The sequence below is a fragment of the Eurypyga helias genome, unplaced genomic scaffold (genome assembly GCF_000690775.1).
Source record: "Eurypyga helias isolate BGI_N326 unplaced genomic scaffold, ASM69077v1 scaffold29076, whole genome shotgun sequence".
Taxonomy (NCBI): Eukaryota; Metazoa; Chordata; class Aves; order Eurypygiformes; family Eurypygidae; genus Eurypyga; species Eurypyga helias.
In genome coordinates this window covers 6,486-33,080 of record NW_010256463.1, presented here as the reverse complement: position 1 = coordinate 33,080, position 26,595 = coordinate 6,486, and the positions used below count along the sequence as shown (strand labels likewise).

The 26,595-nt window shown below is 41.1% G+C and overlaps 1 protein-coding gene across 1 annotated transcript; it reads right to left on the bottom strand.

Moving 5' to 3' along the window:
• Positions 1-211: 211 nt before the first annotated feature.
• Positions 212-25,714, bottom strand: RAP1GDS1 (RAP1, GTP-GDP dissociation stimulator 1). The gene is made up of 11 exons (XM_010153677.1): positions 25,504-25,714; positions 17,311-17,439; positions 14,786-14,911; positions 12,000-12,143; positions 11,614-11,745; positions 11,073-11,207; positions 9,401-9,526; positions 8,278-8,417; positions 5,285-5,411; positions 3,877-4,005; positions 212-878 (listed from the first exon to the last, which is right to left on the bottom strand). The coding sequence occupies exons 1-11, from the start codon at positions 25,712-25,714 to the stop codon at positions 751-753; spliced, it is 1,527 nt and encodes a 508-aa protein (XP_010151979.1). The 3' UTR covers positions 212-750.
• Positions 25,715-26,595: the final 881 nt, after the last annotated feature.

Here is a 26,595-nt window from a genome sequence, read left to right as displayed (position 1 = left end):
GAGCATTCCTGTTAGGATGCGCCACTGTTACACCGCACAGTGCCGCTGTCCACGCAGTGAAGGTGGTTGGAACAGTTTCCTCTGTACTGGCTCAGCTGAAGGGAGTGATTGCATCAGGGCCAGAGCCAGCCACGAAAAGGGCTCCTCACCAGCGCGTGGTGGTGCAGCCACGGCTTCTCCGTGTGATCGCAAAACAGGACGAACCACAGGATAAAGTGAGAGCACTGAAATTTTTATTTGTTTCCTCTAGGTACCACGAGTTTGACATTAATAGGCAAGACCAGTGAAGGAGCAGTACATTGCATTGAAACCCGAATCTCCAAAGCACCAAAAATGGAGCTAGATTTACTTCTTAACGCTATCGTCAGCACGCTACTCTGGACTTGCTGCATCTTGTGTTGTCCCTAATTTAGTAGTACACCGTTATGCAGTTAGGGGGGCATGAGGAAAGAGTCATTGTGTAGTACCACTTCTACGTCATCATAGGACTACAACATGCACATTCTACTATGTGGCCCAAGCAACAAGAATACAAGTAGAACAAGTTACGGGTGGAGACAGGTTCGTGTGAACACCACCTACAAATTTGTAGAAACCTTTTTGGACGGGTACCTACGGCAGTTCATGGATTTGTGTGAGGAACGCTACACGCATGCACGAGTGATACAATGGAAAACAGAGCAGGAGCGGCAGCAGGACAGAGGACAAAGGTGAAACCTGTGATGGGATGCATGGGAAACAAGACCTTCCTCAGCTTTCCACCGCGAGTCTCTGCTCTGTTAGCGAGGCCTGCTGAGCAACAGTTTTGTTCTCGTGGCTGCGGAGTTTTGATACAACTTCTAGGAACGCCATGCTCTGCACTTCCTTTTGAAGAGGTTCTGGAAAAAGAAACAGTAGAAGAGACAGCGCTTGTATGAGATGGGCAAAAGAACAGAAAAGATTGGCGAGTGTGAGAAACTTTCCGGCTGAGCCCCGGGCACACCCTGTGTGTATGTGTGCACGTCATCATTTTATTCACATTTTGAATGGCTTTTGAGAATGGCGAGAGAGTCCCCAGGGCCTGGGGCATGCTCAGTCTCCACAGATTTCAGGTAGAGATGAAGGATGAAGCTGCTGCAGGCAGTTAAGAAAACCCTCCTGGCTTGCCTTCCCAAACAGATGCTTAGAAGTAATTTTAGTGAAATTACTTTTCTGGTTTATTCTTTAAGCTCGCCTCGGCAAGTGAGCTTGCCCCAACAGGTTCGCTACCTCGTTCGTCTGTGCCAGGTCAGCTCAGGCGGTTTGCGTGGGGGTGTCAGGCGGGTGAGACGGACGCATCACCGCTTGGCCACTGCTCACTGACCCACCCGCAGCCCAGCTCTGAAGTCAACACGACACGTGGCGCCGGCCCTACGTGCACAGCACTTCACGTTGTGCTCGAAACTGTGACACCTTTTTACTACTCCGATCCTGGGTTGCACTGTGCTTTGCATTAATACGGAAAGATTGTGAAAAACCCATAAAATTGAGCAATTTAGTGAGTTTCTCCAAGCCCTGTACTCTCGGCATCTCGCAGCTGAGATCCAAAGCCGCTGGGTTTGTTTCATGCCCTGTTCAGGGCACTCTAGTGCGCTCCTACTCAGCAGCCAACACCTACGTACGGTTTTGCTGCTGGGGTTCTAATCCCTGAGCATCCCTGAGCCTCCCAGGAGAAATCCCAACCATCTGTTTCAGATTACCAGTGCTCTGTGCTATGCACATTTACCTTTTTTTTTTTTTTTATAGCAAACTTTGACATTTGTTTCCCTTCCTACCTACTTTGTTGTCCACACGTTTTCAGTTCTCGTGCAGCTGAGACCCTGCCGTGTACGAGCTGGGCACTCTCACGCTGCTGGGCACCTGGGGACCTGTATACCCAGAGCAGCGGTGTCGGTGAAGCTGTTGGGTGGTTGTGCTGCGTAAGCACTTCTGCTCGCTGCCTCCTGCGACACCATTGTGTTTAAGCACGTGTTACTGGGCTGAATTTACTGTGCTTTGCAGTGGCTGAGTACTTCTGCTTAACATCTAGATTCCCGTGAGCCTGGAGACCCTCACTCCCAGAAGTGACTGTGCAGCTACGAACACTCTTGCTTTCGCTGAGTCTTGGTTACATCTTTCCATTATCCACTGTCCTCTAATTATTCCCTCTTTCCATCCATTCCCTCAGCTGCAAGTGCAACTTCCAGATGGCAAAAGGATATAAGGATGTAACACGCAGCTGCTGGCAATATCAAGTCAGGTGTGATGCCAGACACCCTGTAACAAAGGACAGTACCAACAGCAGTCACTGAAGAATTAAACCTACCAATAATGAAACCCCTGCAACCACTTCCAGTCTTCATGGAACTGTTCTGGGGTCAGTTACTTTAGAATACACACAAGGTCATCACAGTGAGGCTGAGGGGGAGCCCCTGCAGGAAGGCTTCTGCTCTAGAAGGGATGGATAATCCCAAGCACAGAATGGCTGAAGAAGGATGTGAGTAACAACTAAATTATGTGTCTTCTCACTGAAGTTATTGCTTGCTAACGAGCCTCAGCTCCCAGTAAATTTTGAGCACAATATTTATATACCGAGATGTATAAACTGCCCTAAATCCAAGTATTTGTTCCTTTAAGATGTCAGAAATAGAGCATTCACTTACATGGATGTACAGGCCACCAGAGTTACAACTGCAGTGAGCATGGTGAACCCATCTTTAAGGAAGAAAAAGCAGCTTTGTTTACAGAGACAGCACACACATAGCTGTGAGAACTTCTAATCGATTCTTCTGAATTGCTGTAAACTCTTCTCTGGGGAACCCTCAGATGCTTCACACTGGGCAAGTTGTGTGCAGACAGGCTCTGAGTTTCCACCTTGCTGTACTTGATCCAGGTGTCAGCTTAGTTGCCTGGAACTTCTGGAAACCCTTACGGAATGAAATCTGCTCTACTTCCACAGAGAAATACTACTAGAAGAACTGAACGAACCGTAGCCACTTCTTGAAACCTCCGCTGGAAATCCAATTTCCCCATGATACATCGTGCTTTTTTTGTTGTTTGTTTGGGTGTTTTTTGTTTGCCCGCACACAGGTGGGAAGTTGCGCTACCAAACCGCAGCCTGCTACGCCATCCTCAGCACACCTGACCTTCAACAGAGAGATAGCTCGGAGAGATCAGATTTTAGGGTCCAGCCCTGCTGTGTGTCAGAGCATGTCCTCCTCGTCTTTCCAAGCAAGCACGAAGGTTGTGCCAGGTGGGCTGAGCGTGTGAGGGCTGCCGAGGGAAGGCCTGTTCCTAGCGAGGTAAGTGTGAGGATCCCTCCTAAAGCAGGATTGTAGCCTACGTACCGTACTAAGAAGTCGTTTGTATGCAAATGTGTCCTTGCAAATCCTACCTGTATCTTTGTTTCCTATCATTCTTGTAGGAATTTAATACTACAGGTGAGGTGCCCCTCTGAAAAATCCCACTGAATCTTACTTGACTAAGCTGACCAATAAAAAAATCCATCACACATCAATTACAGGGAGCTCGCAGCTAAGGGTGAAAGTTCTTGTTATCTGCACGTTTGCAAAGAGAGCCTGATACTGTAGTTTTAAATGCCTTTCGCTTCTCCTGTCACCTGCAGCCTGAGTTAGCGGCCCTGCAGGGTCCAAATTTGCAGTTAATACCCAAAACCGAGGTCACAGCCTCTTTCTTGACACTGTAAATAAATGCTCTACGTAAAGTGTCATAGTAAACGGAACCCTCTCGTGCACATTCACTGTGAACAGAGAACCAATCTCAGGGTGTGTTTGCACACACGGCGTGTTCAGGCTAAAAGAGCAAACTAAGTTTAAATACATAAACCTCTTGGGAAAGCAGCCCCACCTGAATACTCACCAGATCCTATAAGGGCACAGATCAGCACCATGGAGTTGTATTTTATTTCTGGAGCACTCCTGTCATCTGAGAGCAGTCTGTGTAGAATCTGAACAAGCTGAGCGTTCTCAAGATCCTTTTCAGCAGTGACTGAAATACAAGTGAAAATTTGTAAGTCTGGAAGTGCCACTTGCTTTGATGCTTCTGTGTATGAGCCATTTACTGAAACACTGCTGACTGAAAGTGGTGCTGTGATACCTAAGTCATTGGCATAAAACCGAAGCACGTAAATAATGATGGGAATCAAAGCTCTTTCTATAAAAATGTAAAACAGCCTAACTGCTTGAGAGGGCAGTCGCAGAGTTTAATGACAGAAATCCAGTAGATGCAGTGAGCTGATGGAAAAGCCACCAGGGTTTCTAGTGATTCAGGCCGGCACCTGCAGCATTTCAGCCAAGCCTTCCATTGCCTGAACTGGCTTTTGGACATTTTGTCTCCGTAAATACAGATGGTGTAATCCTTGATTCTATAGTAGGGGGAACTCAGTGTCCACTGTAAAGGCTGTGAAAAACTTCTCAAGATCAGAGCGTGAGTTATTTCCTCTGTAGTTTTCTAAGAAACATTCTACACTGCAACGAAGCTTGTAACCTTTAAATGTCTGAAGACAAGACAAAGAAGGGTTACAGATGATTCATGTCAATAGGAAAGCTTTTCTTTTTAATTAAAACAATTCCCTGATGCACCGGCAGCAATTTGGAGGGAGAACATAGCATTTCTCTAGCACACGTTGGCAAGAGAGGAAATCAAGAGAAAAATAGGTAACGTTGCTTGCTGAGTTAGCTCCCCTAGTTAATAAGCAAGCAAACAGGATAACTGAAACCTCTGTTGGGCGTTTACCTTTTTGGTTGGTAAGGTGAGATACTACAAAGACAGGTCAAGACATGTAACCATCTCTGCCTTCGTACGGCAACTCGCATGCAGTTACTTCTGTGGATCTTAACAGACTTCTGGGGGCAGCACCCACCTCTGTGTGCATTCTCTAGCTCTCGCTAATTAGGTAAGTGAAAGCTTTTTGGTAAGCCCTCTCAAGAAAGGATTATCCATTCCAGTGTAGGAATGCAGTCAGGTCACCGTCTCCGCTCTAAAGTAGGATTTTCTGAGCCCTTTTGGGTTTTACCAAAAATCTGAAAGTCGTGTTCAAGAGCCCTTCTGGATCACATGGTCAGCTACCAGAATGATGGAGCCGACACGTTACTACCCGCGCACTCCAGTCTTCCATAACCTTGTTGCCTGCCTCTGCCTGCATGAACTGTCATGTATGTCCACAGAGGCTTTTCTACGTGGCGGAAGAAACTGGCGCAACTCTCCCTCTGTGACTTCTCTTGGGAGCGGAAAGGAAACGGGTAGGGTTAACCGCTGGGATACTCACCTAACTCTAAAGCCGCTATTAACGCCAGCGCAACGAGGGCTTCGTTTTGCATTATTACGTGTTCACTGGTTGCCATGGTTACTAAATGCTTGATGCCACCACTCTGTACAATGGTCCTAATTACATCCTAAAATAAATTACATAGAAATGAAAAAATTCTGCATTTCACACACTGTATCAAATAACAAATACATGGTGTTAAATAACGAGTCTCGTGGATGCCGCTATCTTTGGGTAAGGATACTTGGCTTTACGCACATATAGTACTTTTACGCATAAGCGTACATACGTGTGGGCCTCTAAATTATCTGCTCAGACTCCTGCACAAGCCAGTCAACCACACAGTTAAGACACACGTAACAAACGCTTTTCCAGGTTATACTGTGCAACTCAAGTCCTCGTGGTGTGCCACCCATCCCCCAACAGTGCACCCACTGCTGTGTCCGAACTCCGCTGGTGTTCAGAGGTGACTAGTTTTTCCCTTCTGTACATTGGGATGTTGAGAGCAGCGGACCGAAAGCACCCAACAAACCATATATGTGGGATAAGGAGACACAAGAATACAGTTTTAATAAGGTTATCAAATCCTTCATCTCTCTCTCTGAATTTTCAGAATTTTCTTCCAAATGCTCAGAGAGGCAAGATCACAAACGTTACACCGTGTGTAACAGAAACGGTGTGCTTAAAGTGCTGACTGGGCTGAATGGCTTTGAGGCAGTTTTAAAATAGCTTTGAAGTAGTTTAAAAATACATAGCTGGGATTCTGTTTTCAAGTCCAAAATCTGGTCTGATTTAGATATATAACAAAGACTTGTGGTATCTGCAGGTCTTTGATTACTTGTTAATTATCATTCAAAAAGTGAGATGCAACTAATGTTTTCACCATTATATGTCCCAAAAATACTTGCAAAATGTTTGCTTGAAAATCAGGCAACTTGGCATGAAAGGTAACTGTTTGAGGAAATGGGGTTTGGTTTTCATCATTATTTGTTCTGTGGGTGCACAAAGTTTTGAAATAGTTACTTCTTGAAGTGAGAATTCGATTTACGTTTTTAATCAACATGTTGAATTTCCATTTGAAGCATATAACCCTTTCTAACTCATTAGCTGATAGATATGTTTAGAAGGATTTATGTTCCAGTGCTTGCACGGGCTGTGCAGTGATATCCTTTATGCAAGGAACGAACACAATATATCCTTGCAAAGGGAAATATTTTTAGATAATCATCCTGACGGTGCTAGTGGCACAAGTCATAACCTCATGACAGAATTTCATCGGTGTTTTTTCTGAATGCCATAAGGTATGCAGGCACATAAGTAGTTTTATATTTTTCTTTACCTGCGTAATGCGTTAATCATTATTTGTGATTCTTCTGGTGCAACTCCAAGGTAGTTTTGAGACTTCATGGAATAAGCTGGGAACTGCTGATTTCTATTTGAACTGATGTGGAATTTGGGCTACATAAGCCTTGTGAACCAATCAGTCAGCACCTCTGACATGAAAATTTTTTATTTTGTAGGTGAACATGCCCCCTAAAAGGCAGTACCAGATAGGAGAGATGACAGCAGTCAGGTCTGGTGCTAGTGTGCCTTAACTCACGAGTACCTCCTCTGTTTTTAGAATGAGATGTAAGTTCTCTGAACCACTGTCACTTTTGTAAATATTACCCCAAATCCTTTGAAATCAAAAACCGGATTCAAATTTAAAGTGCTGTCAGGAATCACACAGTTGTACTCCTGTTCAAACCTAGAGGGCAGTAAAAGCATGAAGAAAACCCACCCTCTCAACTCTGTTTCTCTCTTCCAGTCAGGTTTCCCCTGTGAGTACCTACACCACACAAATGTTCATCTGGGGTAATTCTGTGAACTTCTGTATTTTAATCCCTATGTGATGCCATCACAAGTTTCTCTGTGTTTAGGACTGAATTCTGTTTTCCTCCAGCGAGTATTGGTGTGTATGCCATTTTGTGGACTGTGAGGGGAGAGTGTACAAAAATGAGAACTTGGAAAAAATGAAACCTGATCAGATTTAGCGGCTGAAAATAAAAGGGCGAATGGTCATTAGAGACAGTAGTATTAGAAATCAGCAAAGATTTAAATCTCTGGAAGTCCTGCTGATTTGTTTTTGGAGAGGCTCAGTAGAGGTCAGGCCCACAATGTGTTTTTCACTCGGTAAACGCCGAGCGTGAATGACGAGGTCACAAGTCTGCGATGACCAAATCACCCTTGCTGTTTAAGCGCAGCCATGCAGCCTGTGTTTGTAGCAGTGAGCGCGCTAAATGAGCTCTGAGCCAGAAACAGCTTGTTTCCAGAGGAGATGCTGCTTTCTGTCCCTTCCAAGGCCCTGTTCTGCCTAATTCTCTCCTGAGCAAGGGCTGTGGACTGCTTATGTGAAGGTATCTGGTTGGTGCACGGTGATGGGACAGAACTCGCCCGTCCCGCAGTTTCTCTTAATGGCATACTTTTGCCATGTATGAGCAACGTCTGTAGAATCTGGAATAAATAGTCATTTCTAATGATACATTAGAATCTTAAACTCTGAGATGTGCTATATGAAAAGTAGGGGGACAGACTGTTTCTGCATCTCCATTTTCTATAAATATATAGCAAGATCATAACAGCTGAGGGCAATGATTCTTCATCCATAGGATCATTAAAGCATAGGAAATACAGCATGCTGAACTTCTACAGGGTACAATACGGAAAAAAGAGTCAAGACTTAGCCACGTGAATCCTAACAGGGTTCCTTCTGCTGCTCTGACACTCTGAAATTGGCTTTGCTTTGTTTCAATTTTTCTTTTTAATTATGTGGTTCCAGTGAGCATCTAAAGCTGTTGTGTGTGCCTGACAGGCAGGTTCTAGAGGCAGAGGAGATGTAGCACACGAGTTAACCAACCTGGCTTTCTAGAAGGATCACGTGTCGGAGGCCTCGGCCGCCGATACCAAGGGCAGAGGTAACTCTTACAAGCTGTCTTTTCCCACCAACAACTTACTTTTGATTTGCTGTGTCGTATAAGTGCAGAAAGTAGTCTGTTGGACTCTCCCATCACACCTGCGTGGTCCTTGGCTTCACACCACTCCACCAATCGTTCCACCAATTTTACATTTTTGCCCAGCTGTTCAGCTGCTTCTGCTACACGGTGCCGGAGCCAACAACACAACAAAGAAGGTGTCACTTTTGTAAGCAAGTGCTAGGAAAATAAGCTGAAAGTTACTAACTAGGAGGAGTTTGTTAAGTAGAACTTCACTAGGTTGCACTAACTCTGGGGAGTCTGGGTTGCATGGAAGCAACTAAAGCCAGACAAAATGGAAACAAAATACAGAAAATCATTCATAACCCAGTTTTTGAAAACAACTTACCAGTCCAGTTAATGAGGCTTGTGCATTGATTAACAGTAGGAAAAATACAGGTGATGTCACCTCCAGGTGAGCTAGCTCAAAAATTTAAAACCAGAAGGGACTGCTGCAGGAAAGGGAGTGCGGTGGTCAGATGGATTAGGGTTTTTAACTATAAATCACATAAGTTTCTTCAATGAATTTCTATTTCATATCTAATAGCTTTGCTAGAACCAGAATAGATGATCTGAAAAAATCTGCAGGGCTGAGTCCAAAATAAATATTTGGCTAATTTATCTCATTAACTACTTTCTGGTTTTAGTGGACTTCCTGTTTTTATCAATCCTCATCCTGGAACAAGCTGTTAAACTGAAAGGTGTTTGTTCATTTTGAAACTGTGGTTTATCAATTAACAAGTGCATTAGTCCATTCCGAGGAGCTACATACAGCCAGGGAATGCAGGAAGAGAACAGGAGTGGTAGCTTAAAACACTCATGCCTCAATACATACTCGTAATGTGACAGTGTAGGAGAGCTCTGAAGTACAAAAGTAAATAAGCATTTGACGCCTATTCTGAGGGCCCCTGGTAGTCAATTTAAGAGTTCTAAAAAGAAAAATCAACCCACATTCCTCTCTCTTTGCATATGTATTAGATTTATTCCAAGACTTCAGGAATAAAATTTTTAAAAACCCCTTGCTTCACTCTTTTAAGAATCTTGGCAGCGTATCACAGACTGAACCAAAGAGAATCACTTAACATAGAGAACAGTTTATTTTTACCTTGTGCATCTATTAACATTCTTAATGTTCCCAGCAGCTTGAATTGAACAGGGGGCATCTCCGATCTGAGAAATTTCAATACAGCTTCCGCAACACCAGCTGAGAGCATCTTAGCCTTATTTACAACTGCATGAATAAAGAACAGGAATGATCTCAAGAACATTTCTGGAAGATGCAGTTTATTTCCAAGACAGTCTTGAAGCAGATTTACAGACATAGTTTGAAAAATAGCTTGTGAACACAGAGTCTGAGGAACACGCGTGTGTGCTGGCAATACTGCATTGTGGAAAACTGTCGTGGTTGCTAAGATGCACGTGTGAAATTACATGCTTTTTTCTAGCACGCACATCTAACTTCCAGTGTTCAGCCTAAACGTAAACTGAAGGCCAGGCTATCCCCCTTGGTCTAGGAAAGGCATATTCCACAAAATGTATGAAGGAGGAGGCCAGGCTAGTACTTGCATCCTGAAATATGAGGAAACCTCTCTGATTTCCAACAACGCTCTTCTGTTTTGTACAGGTGAAGGATGTAAAGCATCTAATCAGCAGAATAACCTCCTGCCTGGTCCCAGTACTTCATACGAAAACCCCTGTGGCCTGACGTGCCTGGAGCCTGTAGTCCTTGTACTGACCCCCCCTAAGCTCTCTTTCAGCCCCTCCACTAGTCGAAATCCTCCACTTTCATGGAGCTCTCTGAAATGTACGCAAGGTGCAAACTTGGTCCAATATTGTACTGGGGAAAAAAAGTACTTACTCAAAGTAGTGTTTAACAAGCAATCCCTGAGGGCAGATATTCCTTGCTCATTTTTCTAGAATGTATGTTAAATCTTGCGTAGGTCTCTGGCAGAGATCCTTGAGCACAGGCTACAGGGAAGCTTGCTGACTGGTGGAAGTTAATAGAATTACTTGCCTGAGAAAGGTAAGCACATGGTGTACCACTAAAGCTGCATGGGTTTAGTTATACATGCGTGACCAATTTCAGAAAGGTACTGTTGGTCAATACACAATAAGGTTTAAATGGATGAAAAATTTACTTCTGGCATGGTGTGAGAAAGTATACGCAAGTATTCCAGACATGCTTTGTTTGTATGTGCATGTGCTCTGCCTTTTGTGGCTGGGTAATCAAAACTTATGCAAATTAAGTTATTAAAAATGACACAATTAGCGTTCAGCTTATTGCCTACAAACAGTAACTAATAGCAACAGGCTGGCTATTCTAACAGTCTACCTCCAGCTCTAATCTGTGAATTGTCAAAGCCTGAGGAAGTTACAGTGCTTTGACGAAGTGGGCTCTGCTCTCTGGTGGGGACTCTCAGCTGTGAGAGAGATCCCAAATTAATCAAACAAACAAAAATGCAGTGCCTTGCACAGAAAGGATTGAGGAATCACGTCAAGGCCTCCTCAGCTCCCTGCTTATGGCACAGCTGCCCTTTCCTTAATGGTGGTTGATACTGTGGGATCCAAGTGGCAAAGGATGGTCAATAGGCCTGGATGTATTTTAAACTGCTGGTCACAACTGCTGTGCCAAAGACATGAAAGCGATGGTGGACCTACATGAAAAGCAGCGGCCTGGCCTGGCTCTAGGACTGTCAGTCAGTTTTCCTGCTCCCATTCCCTGCAGGGCTGCAGTGGGAATCTCACCTTCGGGTAATGAGCAACGCAGCGCGGCTTACCGGGAATAGCCAGGTTTCTGAGAGCACTCAGTGCGGCGTGCTGCACAGTTACATTTCCGTCCTCCACATGTCTGTCTAGCAGATCCATCAGCTTTTGAACTATGCCATTATCCACCATATGGATGCAGTTTCCGTCTGTGCAAGATGAGACAAGTCACTTGTGAATGGAAGATTATTACCAAGGTTTTTACAAGACCTTTTTAAGCACAGAAGGGTCATTTCCTTGCTCCTTTCTTGATTTTACTGTTGAGAATTCAGGCACCGTCATCAACGGGATTTGCAGGGCTCATGACAAATTTAGAAGGCTGACAGAAGAAACTCTGAAGAAGGCAGAAATCCCCTATACCTCTCTACAAAGGTGAAGCGGTACTTTTAAAGTAGGCTTAATGCTTTTCAGGGTAGTAAAGTAGGAAAATACTGATGTCGCGGTATCGCTCAATGCCAGCTTTACAGCGACACGCAGGTTTTGTTTGTAGGTGTACAGGCAGCATGATGGAAGGGCACAGATAAATTAACATAAGCTATTATGGCATATTCTTACCGTTTCTGGCAAAATTTGCTATAGCCAATGCTCCTGCAAGCTGTAGCTGATGGCTATTGGAAGGAATCCATGAAAGTACTCTTTGGAACACACTGCCTTTTCCTCCTTCAAATAACTTCTGCATGGATTCATCTGGGGTAAAAAGCACAGACAGCAAGTCAAAGTTAGAGAAAACTCTTTATATCTGTGAAGCTCTGCTGGCTTCAGTACAATTAATCCAGTCCTGCAATGGGATGAGACAAAATCTGACCCATCAAATGTTAACTGGCAGGTAGCAGGTACACTAGGTTATTTAGGAAATTAATAAATAGTGGAATTCAGCAGCCAAATGGCATTACAGGTATCTGCTGTTGCTTTACAGAAGGTAGTGACACACTGTACTTTACCTCCAAGCAATAATAAAACCATAAGATCAGAAGCTGTTTTAAGCTCTGCGATATCCTCCTCTTTGTCACTGTCCACAGTCTTCTGGACGATCTCAAGTAAGCACTCCACCAAGCCTGCTTCAACCAGCTGCAGTTTAATGACATCTGAGGAACAGCATGGATAACAGGAGTCAGAATCATGGTTTTAAATAAATCTATTGTACATATGCGCCGGACAGGCTGTGAGAAGCAGTGATGTCAATGGCTTCACGGAAAACTCGTGTCGATTAAAACTGCAAGTCTTAAATTTTAAATTCTCAGGGCCAACTCCTTCATCTACCAGGCGCTCCCTCGGCTCTGGACTGCCTTGAGAGCACAACTCTGTGCTGACGTTGTGTGGAGCTGCTCTTCACCTCTCAGAAATGAGGGTGTTTCTCTGCAGCAACCTTCTGGCATCTCAGTCATCATGCAGCAGACTAATACGGACTGTGCTGCGTTTGGGCTTTCTGAGGACTTTCAACTGTGATGCAGAACAAATGTGGTTTCTTCTATTTCATGTACAGAAGAGCTACTGACTTCACTGAGACATGCAAGTGTAAAATACAGAACTTCTGGATGAAATCTCAGAGCAAGTAATCACCCATTTCTTTTAGCTGAGCCAAGATTCCTGCAGCCCTTTGAACGAATGGCAGAAAGAGTACACTAAGGCCAAATCCAAAAGGCAGGGCTGGGAGAGAAATTTGTTGTGATAGAAGAAAAACCATGTTTTTCAGGTGGTGAAATAAGACTTGGGAGCAGTATATTTACTAACAACAGTCTTCAACAGATTTTTCCCTATGAACTCAGAGCTGGGAATCTCCTTTACAGGCCGAAACGCCCTGTCGGTTAAGCGGGAATGGCAGGTTGTCTGATGCTGTGCTACATCTTTTTGTTACGTGAAAGTGATTCTGGTAGTTTCTGCACGCTGATTTTAGAAAGCAGTCACAAACCTAAGCAGAAATGTGCAAGCAAATGCATTTCTCCTAGCTTTCTGCATGAAATGGTGTTTTAACAATAAGGACTTTAACCCAAGTTAAAGTATTTTAATAGGCCAATGCTTTGGAAATAATTTTTTCACATAGTTTACAAGTGACAGTTGGGTGAGGAGAAGTGTTCTGCCTCTGGTGAAGGATGTGACTGTTTCCTGTTGTCACTAGGCTTTTTGTCTGAGTGAAATTCATTGTTCCTTTAAGAGCAGCTGACCTTCTCATGAACTTTGTTAGGGAATGCAGAACATCCAGCTGGGATTTTTTTAAATAGGTACTTTTGCCCTGAGGTACTTTAAAAAACAAGAGTTCTCTTAGTTACAGAACACGAGGTTGCAGGTACGCTGCGATTTGAAATTGAAATCCCTACATCAGCGTCCTTAACAACAAAACAAACCCTCAAAAAGCCCCCAGCTACCAAAATCCAGACTCTGCAAATGCTTCGTTTAGATGTTTGTGCCTGCTGACCTACTGCTGATTATCTACAATCAAAAGCACCTAAACAGTACCTGCATGGTGTACTCATTTAAGTATGCCTCGAATCCACAGTGGAAGAGTTCAGCCCACTACCTCGTAAGAGGCAAGCACCTGAGCTGTGTTCAGCAGCAGTGAACTTAACAAATTCTGTTTTGACTATAAAACACAGACTAAGAAAAATTAAGCATTTGAACTGAAATATGTCAAACTCTCAAAAGTTTGGAAACCATTCTGTGTCAGTCTCCAGGGATGGAACTCTCTCAGAGGAACTTGTTTGTTGTTATGCAACAAATGCAGGTATTTTGGCAAGATATGCACTTTTTAACTGAAAAAAAGGAATCCAGTTTTTACATACCACTTGAGAGACAAAGTAACTTCTTAAATTGAAGTAAAAGTTTGTCTTGATTTATACTTGGTAAACCAGATACAGGCAGAACGTGTGTGTACAACGGAGGAGAGTAAATCCTAAATCTTCAGAGTTTACAACTCTAATAATTTATTACATTCTAACAAGCTTTAATGATGAGGTGATGAAAACAAGGTTATAGAGCCATCACATACTGTGATGCCTGCCATACTCGGAAGGGCTTCCCTCGTCAGTCCAGCGCTACCTGCTAACTCACTTCTTCATTTCCTTTAAGGGCAGATGGCAGATGATACAGATCACCCAGAACTCATTTGGGAGGAACATCCCAGAGAGGTGATTTGGCACACATCGCTTCTCACTCTGGCTTGAGCCATGAATGAAACTCACGTCTCCTGGGGCTACCACAATATACGCCACCACACACCCAAATCAGATTTATGAGATCACTCCATGAACAGCATGGGAGGGTGTCCAGCTCTGAGCTCTACAATTAACATGCCCCTTGCTAAATAGGCCCATAGGAATTGGAACTGCCAGTGGTTCTGCGATCCCAGGAAATCACGCAATGACCGATGTCCCAGTGCCGTAACGGACTATGAACGCTTGAACCAGTGTTTTGCAGACAAATGTTGTAAAGCCCTCTAAAGAGTAACTTTTGATATTCCCACTGCAGGTACAGGGAAATAAAATATAACATAATCCCAGAGTGAATCAGAGTTGGAATGAGCATCAACAGTGCGTTGGCTCCTGTCATACGCCCAGACAGTTAAGACCTATTCACTTCATATAAGACTGTCATCACAAGGATCAACCATGGCGGTGTCTGAACGAGGCAGACAGTTACTCTGCAATTAGTCCCTGAAAAAGACACAGATATACCAAAATACATATAAGGTAATGAATAAAAAAAGGCATAAGAAAACCCCCCAAATTCTCACCATTTTCTGCCAGGGGAGCCAAAACTTCAAAAATCATCTCTTTTTTATCATGCTCTATTTGCTTCTTGAACAGTTTCACAAGCTCTTCAGCAATGTTTGTGTAGGCAAACTGCTCTTTACTTGACTCTGTGAAGCAAAAGGAAAAATTCAGTATCGAGTAAATAAACCCCATCAAAAGGTAGGACTATTTTTTTTCTCCTTATTACCAGTTTTATTCAGTAAGATGACTAATAGTGCTCTTCACAGACAAGAACAACAGACTTGTGCTTGTCACTAAATGAAAAGAAAAATGCCTAACGCTTTAAGACAAATTTACTGACCTGAATTGATTATGATTAAGGCTGTTAAAAATATATAAATATAGGATCAAGGCCGGTGGGGCTGTTTCTGCTCAATAGAATGTAAAGGTAGCTATAGAAACAGTAAAGTAACAAAAAAATAGATACAAAGTCTTTGATTCCCCTCATCTTGAGAGGAAGACCAACAGATACACTGCATTTTCTATAACGGAGATGGAGTTGTACTGAAAGCTTTAATATTTACACGGTTTCACGATGGTGACATTTCCTTTGAAATCTGTGCGTGGCTGTTGCAGGGCCGTTTCATACTGCACGGATAGCATAAAGCAGCTTCACACATGGGCCAGCCCGCTACCAGGAGATTAGCCAGCAGATAACGGTTCTTCAAATACAGATTCAACAAAAGCATCTCTTACTCCAATTGCCTGTATCTTATCCCTCCTCACTGGCAGTATTACAGGGGATGCAGGTGGTACAGCTGGTGCTCTGCATTTTCCAGGTGCCACCTCCTGAGGGCCATCTGCAGTTAGGAAAAACTTCCAGCACCTTTGCTGCTGCTCTAATGGATGGTTAGAGGTTATTTAAATGTAGAATTGGCCCTACGGACTGGGAGAAGCATGAACCTAGACCCTTTTGTGCACATCCCATTATTGTTTTCTCTCAATACGCGTAACTGCATAGCATATTCTAAGTGGATTTTTGACCTTCCCAGTATTTTCAGAAGCCGAATCATAGCTCTATTGGGCTTCTGCCCTGTTTTGACACAGAATAAGAGTTTCATATAATGCTTCTCAAGGGATCTGTGGAATGCAGTTGTCTTTTAAGTGATGAAAAATGACAACCTGACAATAAAATTCCCTGAAGTTACAAGGCAAAAATAAAATATTACCATTACAATGTGATTGACTAAGCTATTGCTCAAGGGAGATTAAGGTATTACAAGCTAAATTAATTTTGTGCCAATCTTAAAGAACGAGCATCATTTCAGTGTATGGGAACAGGAAGGGAAGCAGCTGCTGTTAAGCTTCTTTCCCATGGTACTTATCATTCAACCGGACAAAGCGGGACCTTTCCAAAGAGGAAAAGCAAATGTAGTTCTCAGTGATGATATCATGTGTTATGTTTAATATCCTTGTGGTTTTAGTTGCATTTTAGCACTAGTATACAACTTTCTGTGTTTTCTGCTGTGCAGACACAAGATATAGTGGACATCTCCAAGATCTCTGATCTATTAATTTCTTCAGTGATGGTTTGTTGGCTCTTTCTGTTGTTGTTAAGCAGACTTGTCTGCTATAAGCAAAGGTATTATGTGTACGATCAGACTACACTGGATAACATGATATTCTCTGGTCTTGAAATCTGTAAACTTGGGACAGTTGTGAGTAACTTCAGGCCACCAAATAATACAAACTCACAGATTATCTTTTTTTGTATTCTGAACTGCTGAATCTTCTTAGAAATACAGGATGACAAAACTGCTGTATTATTCTACTTCAGTGCAAAAAAACCCTCATAAGACTAAAATTTCACTGAATAGGGTCAGCAGAAGAACAGCAGTATAAACCACAAGCGATAATAAAACATGGGCCCTAACACCCTGTTGGTTTACACTTGGTGGAATTCCAGTGAAAACTAATCCACTTGCAGACACTGATTCAAAACAGGACCACAAGCTTCAACTTAAATGGAGCTGTAACCAAACTCCCTAAAAATTACAGCTTAGTAGTATTCACAGTTTATACATGCAATATTTAGTCTGGAACATGTTAAAAGTATACATGTAAAAGGATATTATATAGGCAGATTTATGAAATGTCTCTGTCTCGGTTTCATGGAGTGATTTCCATCAGCCACATTTAATCCCAATAAAACTTTGTGGAAATACACCAGGATACATTATTTATATTGTTAATAAATAATTCACAGTAAGTAGCAGCACTTGGGAAATACTGTTTAGATGATTTAAAATATGCTTAGTTGCACTGAAGAACGTTAACGTAAAACATAAGGTTGTACTAAGTACCCAAATAAATGTCAGTTACTGAAAGGGGAAAAAAAAAAAAAGACGACGATAGATTTTAGAGACAATAAGCAGAAATTGCTTGCTTTAAATTTTGAGTGTACCAAAAGGAATGGAACAAGCATCAGTGTTAAGGCTTTTGTTAGTCTTAAGATTAAACTTTACGAGCACTTGATGTAAATTTGAGATTAATATTGTGGACTTACCAAGTTCTGCCAAATTGCCAAATGCAACAAGACACATCTCTGTCAGAGCTGCATTTTGGCAATGAATACCCAACAATTTCACTAATGTAGGAATAACACCCATATTGATAAGCTGTGACTGCAGGGTATCTATATAGAAAGAAAGTACAACAGTGAGTTAGCATTTCTGTTCATAGTAGTGTTCTTTAAACAACAAAAAAAAAGCATTTTCACACAAAGCAAACTCTAGGCTAAGCAGCATTAAAATTTCTGTCTCCTTTACTCCTCTACACTTAGGATCTAGTCCAGACTTTTGATGGACTCATAATTCCTCCTACCCCTGGCAACGGGACATATTCCCAGAAATATTCCCTCCTGATATGGTCATAGGGTATAGTGGGTTACACCGATAACTTTGCCGTTATCGGGTTCCTAGTCCGTGTTGGGTTTGATTCTGCGCTCACTGAGACTAGCTGACTGACATCGAACAAAACTACATCAGTGAAATAATTATTTATCTCAGAGCATGTTCCTATACACTGTTTTCCCTTCAAGATCAAAACTGGAAAATTAAAATTAGAATGAATATAAACTGGCACTGAAATAAACATGAGAAGTTTCATAAACACAGGAAGTCACAATGTAGATTATGAGGAGCTTGAGAAAAAAGAAAGTTTAATAAAGACAAAAAAATGGAAGGTTCAAGAAAAGTCCTTAGAAGCCATTCTGATAATTTCTTGCATAGGATGAAAGTTTATAGTATTTACAAGAAAGAAAGTTATTGCTCCTAGATGTCTGCAAATAGAAAGATGCTTTGATGGTTAGGCAGAAACATGATTGATTTAAAGGATTATTTATAACGATATATTCTCTTACACATTTTACCTATAACACAGCAAAGAAGAAAAACATTGTTTCACAGTTGAACAGAATGAAGCAGACATGAACACACCAGATGCCGTTTAGTAACTTTCCTTATCTTTTTTCCTTTGTTACTAAGCACTTTAACTATGTTTAAAGGTTACACACTCAAAAGGCAAGGATCCACAGCCCAGTGAATTAATGAGAGTCGTTATTACTTCCTTTAACTTTGGGTCAACACCTACAGGGAAGCTGATTTTTTTTTTTTTTTTAAGGAATTCATTATGAGCAACTGAAGTCAGTTAGAGCTTTTATATCTGTGAAATCAGAGCCACAAAAATTGCAGATTTATACAGGGAGATAAAAACATATTACAACTTAAGTCTAGCAAATTTAGTATCATCTCATGCTTTCAGAAAACCCTTTGCCTTCAAGATTCTGCAAAGTGTGTTTGAAATTTTCCTGTAAAATTATGAAAAGATTTTGGTATGTTTCGTTCATTTATATTCTTTTTAAAAATATTTTCTAATATCTGTCAATCTGTTACACTAACTAAATAAATGGCATGGTTTATTACAGGCTATTGGGAATGAGCAGGAATCCTCATGGCTTGACATCTTTAATAAAAACTGTATTACTTACCAGTAACTGAATTTTTTTTTTGGGGTTTTTTTTTTTTTTTTTTTTTTTTTTTTTTTTTTTTTTGTTGGGGAGTGGTGGTGGTGGGGTGTGTGTTACCTCTTCCACAGGTTTGTGGTCTTTAGAGAAATTTGAGAGTGCCGTGTCAGACATTAAGGAGCTGTTGAAGCCGTCAAACCTCAGGTAAGTAGGAACTGCGCAAGCGCATGCATTGAATGCCATTTTACCTCCAGCAGATGTGTGAGTCACAGCTGTACCCTCCTACTTCATTCCAAACTGACTGCAAAAATCTATCTCTTAATAGGAAAATGGGGGAGGGGGGAGCTGGAATGGTTCTGTGGAGAAAATAATTGTGTAGGAGAACTCAAGTTACTGGTAAATAATCTAGTTTTGTCCTTGGCTTGTGATTGTCCCCTGCAGACACTTAAAAATTCTGAAGGAAAAATGGTAGTCATGGAGAGCAGGAGAACAAAGACACAAACCACAAATGCCATAGAAAATTATGTGGGAAGAAATTGTTTTGTTACAAGACTATGGCTTTAGTCATTCTAAAATTGCTTTATCCGAGTGTAATGGACAAAGAGACAATTAACTATATGCGCATCATCTGGCAAAGCGTTCTGACATCAGAAACATAAACTCTCTGTTTTGAGCAGGGTTGTTTTTTCTGCTGTCTGTCTCTTAATACAAAATATATAAGAAGTGCAGAGGAGGAGATGAGTGGAAAAAGGGAAACCATATCCATCTTTGAAAGGGAACAGGAATCTTAAGAGCCAAATAAAGGATAGATTGTTGTTCAAGAGAGCATGGAGCATGCTGATTAAAGGGCCTCTAGAATTCCCAGGCTGGAAAAAAGGAAAAGAAAATATACCAAGAAAGAACAATTGTACTGGGTCAAAAGTTGGGTATTATACCTGACTCCATACCAGTCTCTCACTTCCCTGGAGTAGATGGATGGCACCTGAGCACAGGAATGGTCTGCAGTGGTAGGAATGGGATTAGAAGAATTGCCAATAAGGTAAATATTGATGTCTTAACCATGGTAAGCAAAAGGATAAATTTTCTCCTCCGCCAAAGACAGGGTAGCCCTGCGAGTCACTGAGCTACATAAGAGGCAAAACCTTTAAAAATAAAAGGCTGCCAGCAGCTATTTGCTATGTTTAAACTTAAGCCTGGGCTTGCCATACAAATTCTCAACTTGTCATTTACCTGTCATTACCAGCAATTGGAAGCTCTTTCTCCAGTAAATACAAGAGCCAAGTCTACTAAGAAAAATTCAAGAGAAAAGCATTAGGCTTCTCACTGGTATGGAGACCTACAGCACTTTTTAGTTCAGAGAAATTAAAAACATGAAGTGGTTCAATCTCAGCCTAAAGGACTGACAGCAATTCTCAAGCTCTCCTATGAAAGCCTGCAGAGACACTTGGAGTAACTATGTACGTCAGCCTTTCACTGCAGGAAGTGTTAAGGCCCTAGCAGAGCAGGAGACAAATTCGGGGGACACATGCATCCATCCCACAAGCAGTTGCCTGGCAGAGGACTAAAGGGAGCCACGAAGCCAGGCAACATCGTGTCTCGGGATGAAACAGCATTTCTATCAGCTTCCTAAGCAGAACGTTATGCACAGTGAGCAGGAAGCATGAAAAACTGAATGCCTCTTCTGAATTTATGACTTAAAGCCACAGAAGAAATTCTCTCAAATTTTACACTGCTGTCACGTGTTGCACTAATGAGATGCCTCTGTGTTCTGTTGGGGTGAAAAGCACTGACAGTGATGCTGTACAGATGCATATACAGGTAGATAAAAGGCAATCAATACATGCGCCAGCACAAAGAATTACCTACCTAAAACTTGCATTTCAATGGCTCCATGTCCTTCGGTGACACAGATGGAAACTCCAAATAGTAAGATCTAGGGAGAATATCCCAAATTGAGAACTTTATTGGGGCATTTGAGTTTAAAATGCTGATTTAGACTAGCTCATGATTTTGGACATTATTTCAGAAAACAACTAGTAATTTTGTGTTTCATCAGTAACTGATTATAATGCTAAAAGAAAATTTGTTTTGTACAAATTGGTGGCGTAACTTCAAACCCTATAGAAGCCTGCTTGCAATCCCCACATCTATGTTAAATCATCATATAATGTATCAGTGATTGTATTGATTATCTCACTGTTTAAGAGACATACTTTTAATCTGCTTTTTTACATGCTTTAGGTTACTCTGCATTTGTACATTTAGGTCTTCAAAGCATGCTAGACATCTTTAGCTGTGATGTAAATGAAACACAAAAACCACGGCAAGCATGAAAATTAACAAAGGTAAGTCTCAGAAGGAAGCATTACTGAAATACTGCTGTTAGACCTTAATAATGGTACCATAAATCTCCCTTTCATTTCTTGTATATTGACATAGCTTCTGCAGATGGCAATCAGTGCACAGCAGTCCTCAACATTCACTGCAGTTGCTAAGAGTTTTGTGAGAATAAGAAAGGCTTGGCAGTTGCATGATTTAACATCAGAATGTTGCATTTTACAAAGGCACTGAAGGAAAGACAACCTAGACAGACTGAAGTTTAATATGAAATGTGATGAGGAAGCAATCGATAATTATTTTTACCTACATATATATGCCCATATATATGAATACATGTATACTTTCACATGTGCATACTGTATCCAGTTAACTTCTGATCTCCACTTTGACTACCTAACAAGCCAATTGTCCTAGTTCTTCCATCATTTCTGTTTCTTTTAAAAATGCTTTCATGGTTTGTTTTGTAAGTCTCTTGAGACAGTGAGCTACCTTACAGGCTGATTCGATTAACTTGTAAATAGTCTTGGCTCACAGCATCATGAGATCTGCAGAATAACTACTGCTGGTAACAGTCTTCAGAATGGGAGAAGCACAAGAACTTATTGAACCTGATGAAGGGTGCCAAAACAGCAGCTTTAAGCATGGGTCCTCTGTACCTCAAATAAAGTTTGCATAGCTTAACAAAGAAAGAAGAGTTATAGGTTTTCGTCAAGACTTGCTTCTTTTGGGATTAATCTGTGAGGACAAACATTCACAAACATGTGTGAAGTGTTTGTTTCATTCATAGCCACACCTGTAACTCTGCATTTTAAGAACTAATAATGGAAAGCAGGGATGAGCAGTTCGTGTCTGTCTGAATTTGGGTAGTAAAACATGATTATGACAGAGAGGGTCCACAGAAACTGGGCTGAAAACAAAGGGATGTGTCCTGTCAGAAAAACCCTCAGTTTTCTAGCGATATGACTAAAAAACAGCTTTTTTTTTTAAATTTGAAATAAGCTTAAAAGAACTGCAAGAGATGCCAAAGCTGATTTTGTTCTGTTAACACTGTAGCGACTAATGAAATGGTAAGATACCAAGGAGGCAAAGGAGAAATAGAGAGACAGCAGGCAAAAATAATTCCTGAACACGAGCAGATGGCACAAGAACCTTGGAAAGGGAATCTTAGTTTTAAAGCTTAAACAAGAGCATTATGAATGGAGTTACACTTGAGAGCCGAGTGTCCAGAATTGGGACGAGATGCAAGAATGCTCTATTGATTTTCTCTGTTTAGGAAAAGAAAATATTACTTGTGGCTGCTTTTAGTTGCCATTTTTGTAAAAGTCATGTGCCATAAACCCCTATGGTAATTCAAAAATTTGAGGTACTCAAGTATGAGTTAAAAAACCAAGGTAGTTGGTAGCTATCAAAAATAAAGTAGTAGCTATTGGAAAAAGAGGATGATTACTTGACTTGGAATGACAAACTGTTCAGAATAAAATAAAACAATTTATATGCTTTTTGTTCATAAAATGCTAAGGATCAGAAAATATTAGGGTGTTTACAGGTAATTAGATGCAACTAAGAACCAAATGTGCCATAATCATCCTTATCTGGATAGATAGTACAACTTAGGAGTGTGAGTCATTAAAAGTAGTAAAGAAATCCTCAAAGTCCCCACCTGTAATTTTGTAACAGAGCATGCTAAGCAGGAAAAGATTACAGAAAGAAGAAAAGAGAAGGTGGCAATGCTGTTTCAAAGACTGAAACACTTCCTTCTTGTATTTCCAGTATTTTTTTCTTTTATCTTTGTCCAATTAGTTTCCATAACTACTGACAAAGCAATCTGGAACTCCAGGCTGCGATCCCATACTCCTCATCCTTTAGCAAAACCAATGCAGTGGTTATTTTCTTTGCAAGTAACATAGGATTAAGCCTTTTAAAGTAAATCCTGAAAATGGTATCTGCTGATCTGTGAGCACAATTAACTGTCAGGACAATTGGAGTTTTCATGTTTATCAGGTCAAGAAAGAGCTGAATTTACTCAGAATATTACCCCCCTGATGCTGCAACGCATGGAAATAAGTGGTTGTCTTGGGCTCATATCTGACACTGACTGTTGTCCTGAAAATTTACGATGGCGCACAGGTGATGTTTTTAGAGCAGTTCACAACTATGGTCCAATTGTACTTGTGGCTCTTAAAACTGTCAGGACAGGCCAACTACCTGTATCTCCATGCACATGCCTCAGGTATGGTCATGGAGTTTTCTTCGAAAAATTTAATCCTCTGACTTTTTTTTTTTTTTTTTTTTAAATATTGATTTGGCAGGTTATTTGGGGTTTAATTCAGTGGTTGCCCCAGTCAGTGGGCAAATTCACCATGAAACTAGAGGACACAAGTCTTACACAGCACACCCATGGGTGCTGGGCCAAACAGCAGCTGGGTCCCTACCGAAAGGTTCCTTCTCACGGAGACCACCAAGTATGTGGGGTAAGGTGAAGTGGGGTTTGGTCATCCTCCCTGATGTGGTGGTAGGACAGGACGGTGGTGTGCACCCAGATCCAGGATCTGGGAATACTCCTGCATTTCTCATTTCTGACATTGCTTCAGTGGCTCCTGTGAATACCGCAACAGCTCTTTAGTTTGTGCGAGATGAAAGATGTCATTTAGCAGAGTGAGGAGCAGCTAGTGAATCCTCCTAGTTGTCACTGAACTACACAACTGCTTTCTTGACTGCATCAGAAGAAGCTATTTTACTAGATGGAATGAGTCATTTATTCAATGTTCATAACAGTTAAAGTGTTCAGAAGCTGCTTGTTTGGGAGATTTATCTCATAATTAGTCTTCCTAGGCAAGATCCACTGGGAGCTTGGTCACTGAAGGAGAACTGATACAGTGCTTTTGGACTGGTCTGTCTTGAGCTACCAAATATACTGGATGCTTATTAGTCTTAAATAATACAGAGGACTCTCATAGCTGAGAGGTGAGAATATCTATTTGTTCCAAATATTTTAACAAATAAAGAAAATATGGAGGTAACACTATGAAAGGTAATAAAATGTGACACTCATGCAGACATCAAGCAGAACAGTTCCTGAAAATTATATGAAATAAAGAAACTAGAAAGTTGCTATTTGGAGAAGAAGGAAGAAGTACTGTAAACAAGTATTCTTAGGTAATATGTGGAAAAAAATGAATGTAAGAACAAGAGAAAGAGATGAGACACAAAACAGTGACATTTGGAAGTGGACAAGTAACACTAAGAATAAGCTTCAGAGAAATAGTACAGAGAACACACAAGGAAATTATGCTAGAAGATAGGATAAAGCAGATTAAAAATTTATACAGTAAAGGAAAAAATATTAGGCCTATGGACCATCCTGAAAAGTAGAAGAGTTTCAGGGACATAGGTTTGGGAAGTGAGTTAAAGCAAGTGATAGCTTTAAGGAAATGGTGAGCAGCTAATAAACAAGCTAATTCTTCCTAAGATAAACCAGTACAATTCAGGAAATGGGCATGATTGAAGAAACAATGTGACTAGCTAACTACATGTGCAATCAGTGCCATTATAAGTCAGGAGAACAGGCTGTTTAGCTTTCCTTGTTTATTCCAGTTTTCCTAGAGATTCAAATTTTGAAAAACTTGGAAATGTGTGAATGCTGTAAAATATGCTTTGGCATGTTACCACGCTCGCTTGCAGAAGCAAACTAGGTACTAAAATAATCAGCACATTTCTCCAGCTAGTGTGGAACACTATTTTCTTACACTCAGTGGTCAAGGATTTCTCATTTAAGCTACTATCTTGTGTTTTTGTCCCAGCCCCTAAACATCTCTATTTAATAGGATAAAGAACATAAACATAATTTGTAGACACGAATGTGTGGAACATACACACAAATTATTCCCCATTTATCTTAGAAGAAAGTAATGTGGTTTTATTTACATTTCACAAGGAGAAAAATCATTAAGAAAATCGGTTTGGCATATATACCCCCAAATCACCCACAAGTCAACACTGCATGTCTGCGACAAATTAGTCTTATGGTGTTGATACTAAATGAAAGAAAAGAGGACTCAACGTAGCTTTCTAGTTTACTTCTGTAAATCTGTTTTTTTTCCTAAGGCGTATGATACACCACCACTCATTGCTTTTAGACAAAGAAATAAATTCCAGATGTTGATTTTTAAACCCTATACGATATGCTATATGGACTTGCATCAGAACATATAAAATATTTTTGGGAACCTAATTTTACTGAAATGGAACTCCGTATATGTGAACTGAGGTACTCGATCTTTTCAGAATAACTCAGTATCTACAATGTACATCTACAGCCGACTTTAAATTTTTTTTTTCTTTTTTAATGGAGTTGTTCTCCTGGTAGACATAAAGCAAATTTTCGGTGTTGTTTACCATTCTCATTGCTATAGTTCATCAGCATGCCACAAAAGACAGTCAAGAGCTTCTCACTGGCTGGATCTGTTTTACTGCACAGTGACCTTAAATGGTCTACTACAATATGTGCACCACCTGCACGGTCAACTGCGTTCCTGCCCTCATCTGTAAAACAAAGAGTCACATTAAAAAAAAACGAAACCAAAACCCACCGTAGAGTCCCGAACATAACGGTAATCATACAAAATGAAGTTTTAAACACAGTGAAGTCATTCCTCCAGTGCTGTCAAATTCATCTAGAGAGATGCTTGAGGGCCAGCTTTTAGTGTAACAGAACTAGGAAAGCGAAAACACCTACGACAAAAGGGATTAATCACCTGGCACTAATACCTTTGTAAAGAAGTTCAGTGTTTGAGGCAGAGCCGCTGGAGCTGATAAATAACACTCTGAAGATAAGCTGAGTTTTGCCAGAGGGAGGTTCTGAGCACTTTACAAAGCCTTGTCCATACACCCTATGGACCAGGTAAATTACTCTTGCTGTTACGCACATCGAGAAATGGAAATAAAAAGTATGAATTGCTTAGGTTATGTAGAAAACACACGGGGAGTGAAACGGACCAAGCAGACGGAGGTGCTAGTTCCCAGTCACGAACTGTGTTCGTGCACTCGCTTTGCCACACAGCATGTTCTTTGTACTTCTATACCTGAAATTTAATACCGCTATCAGATCCTTCTTGTATGGCTAAAAGAAAAATTTGCTCTGCATCTACAATAGACTACAATGGTCTGAGGTTTCGTAAATAACACACCATGATCTTTGTATGGAACTCTTTCTGTATAACAAATTAGATTTGATCTATCAGTGTAGGAATAAAGGAAAAATTGGCCTTCTATTACAATAATCGACAATACCACTTCATTTCCCAGCAGGCAATCAGCAATGGACAACAGCCAATAACCTAAATTCCCAGGCTTCCAAAAGGCGAGATTTCCAAGTGAGTTACAGTTGGAATCAACTAGAAAATCTGGATGAAAACAAAACCTTGGAGGGAAAATCACTAAAGAAAAAGTTTTGCAAAGTAAGAAAAAAAATTCCCTTCTCCTCCATTT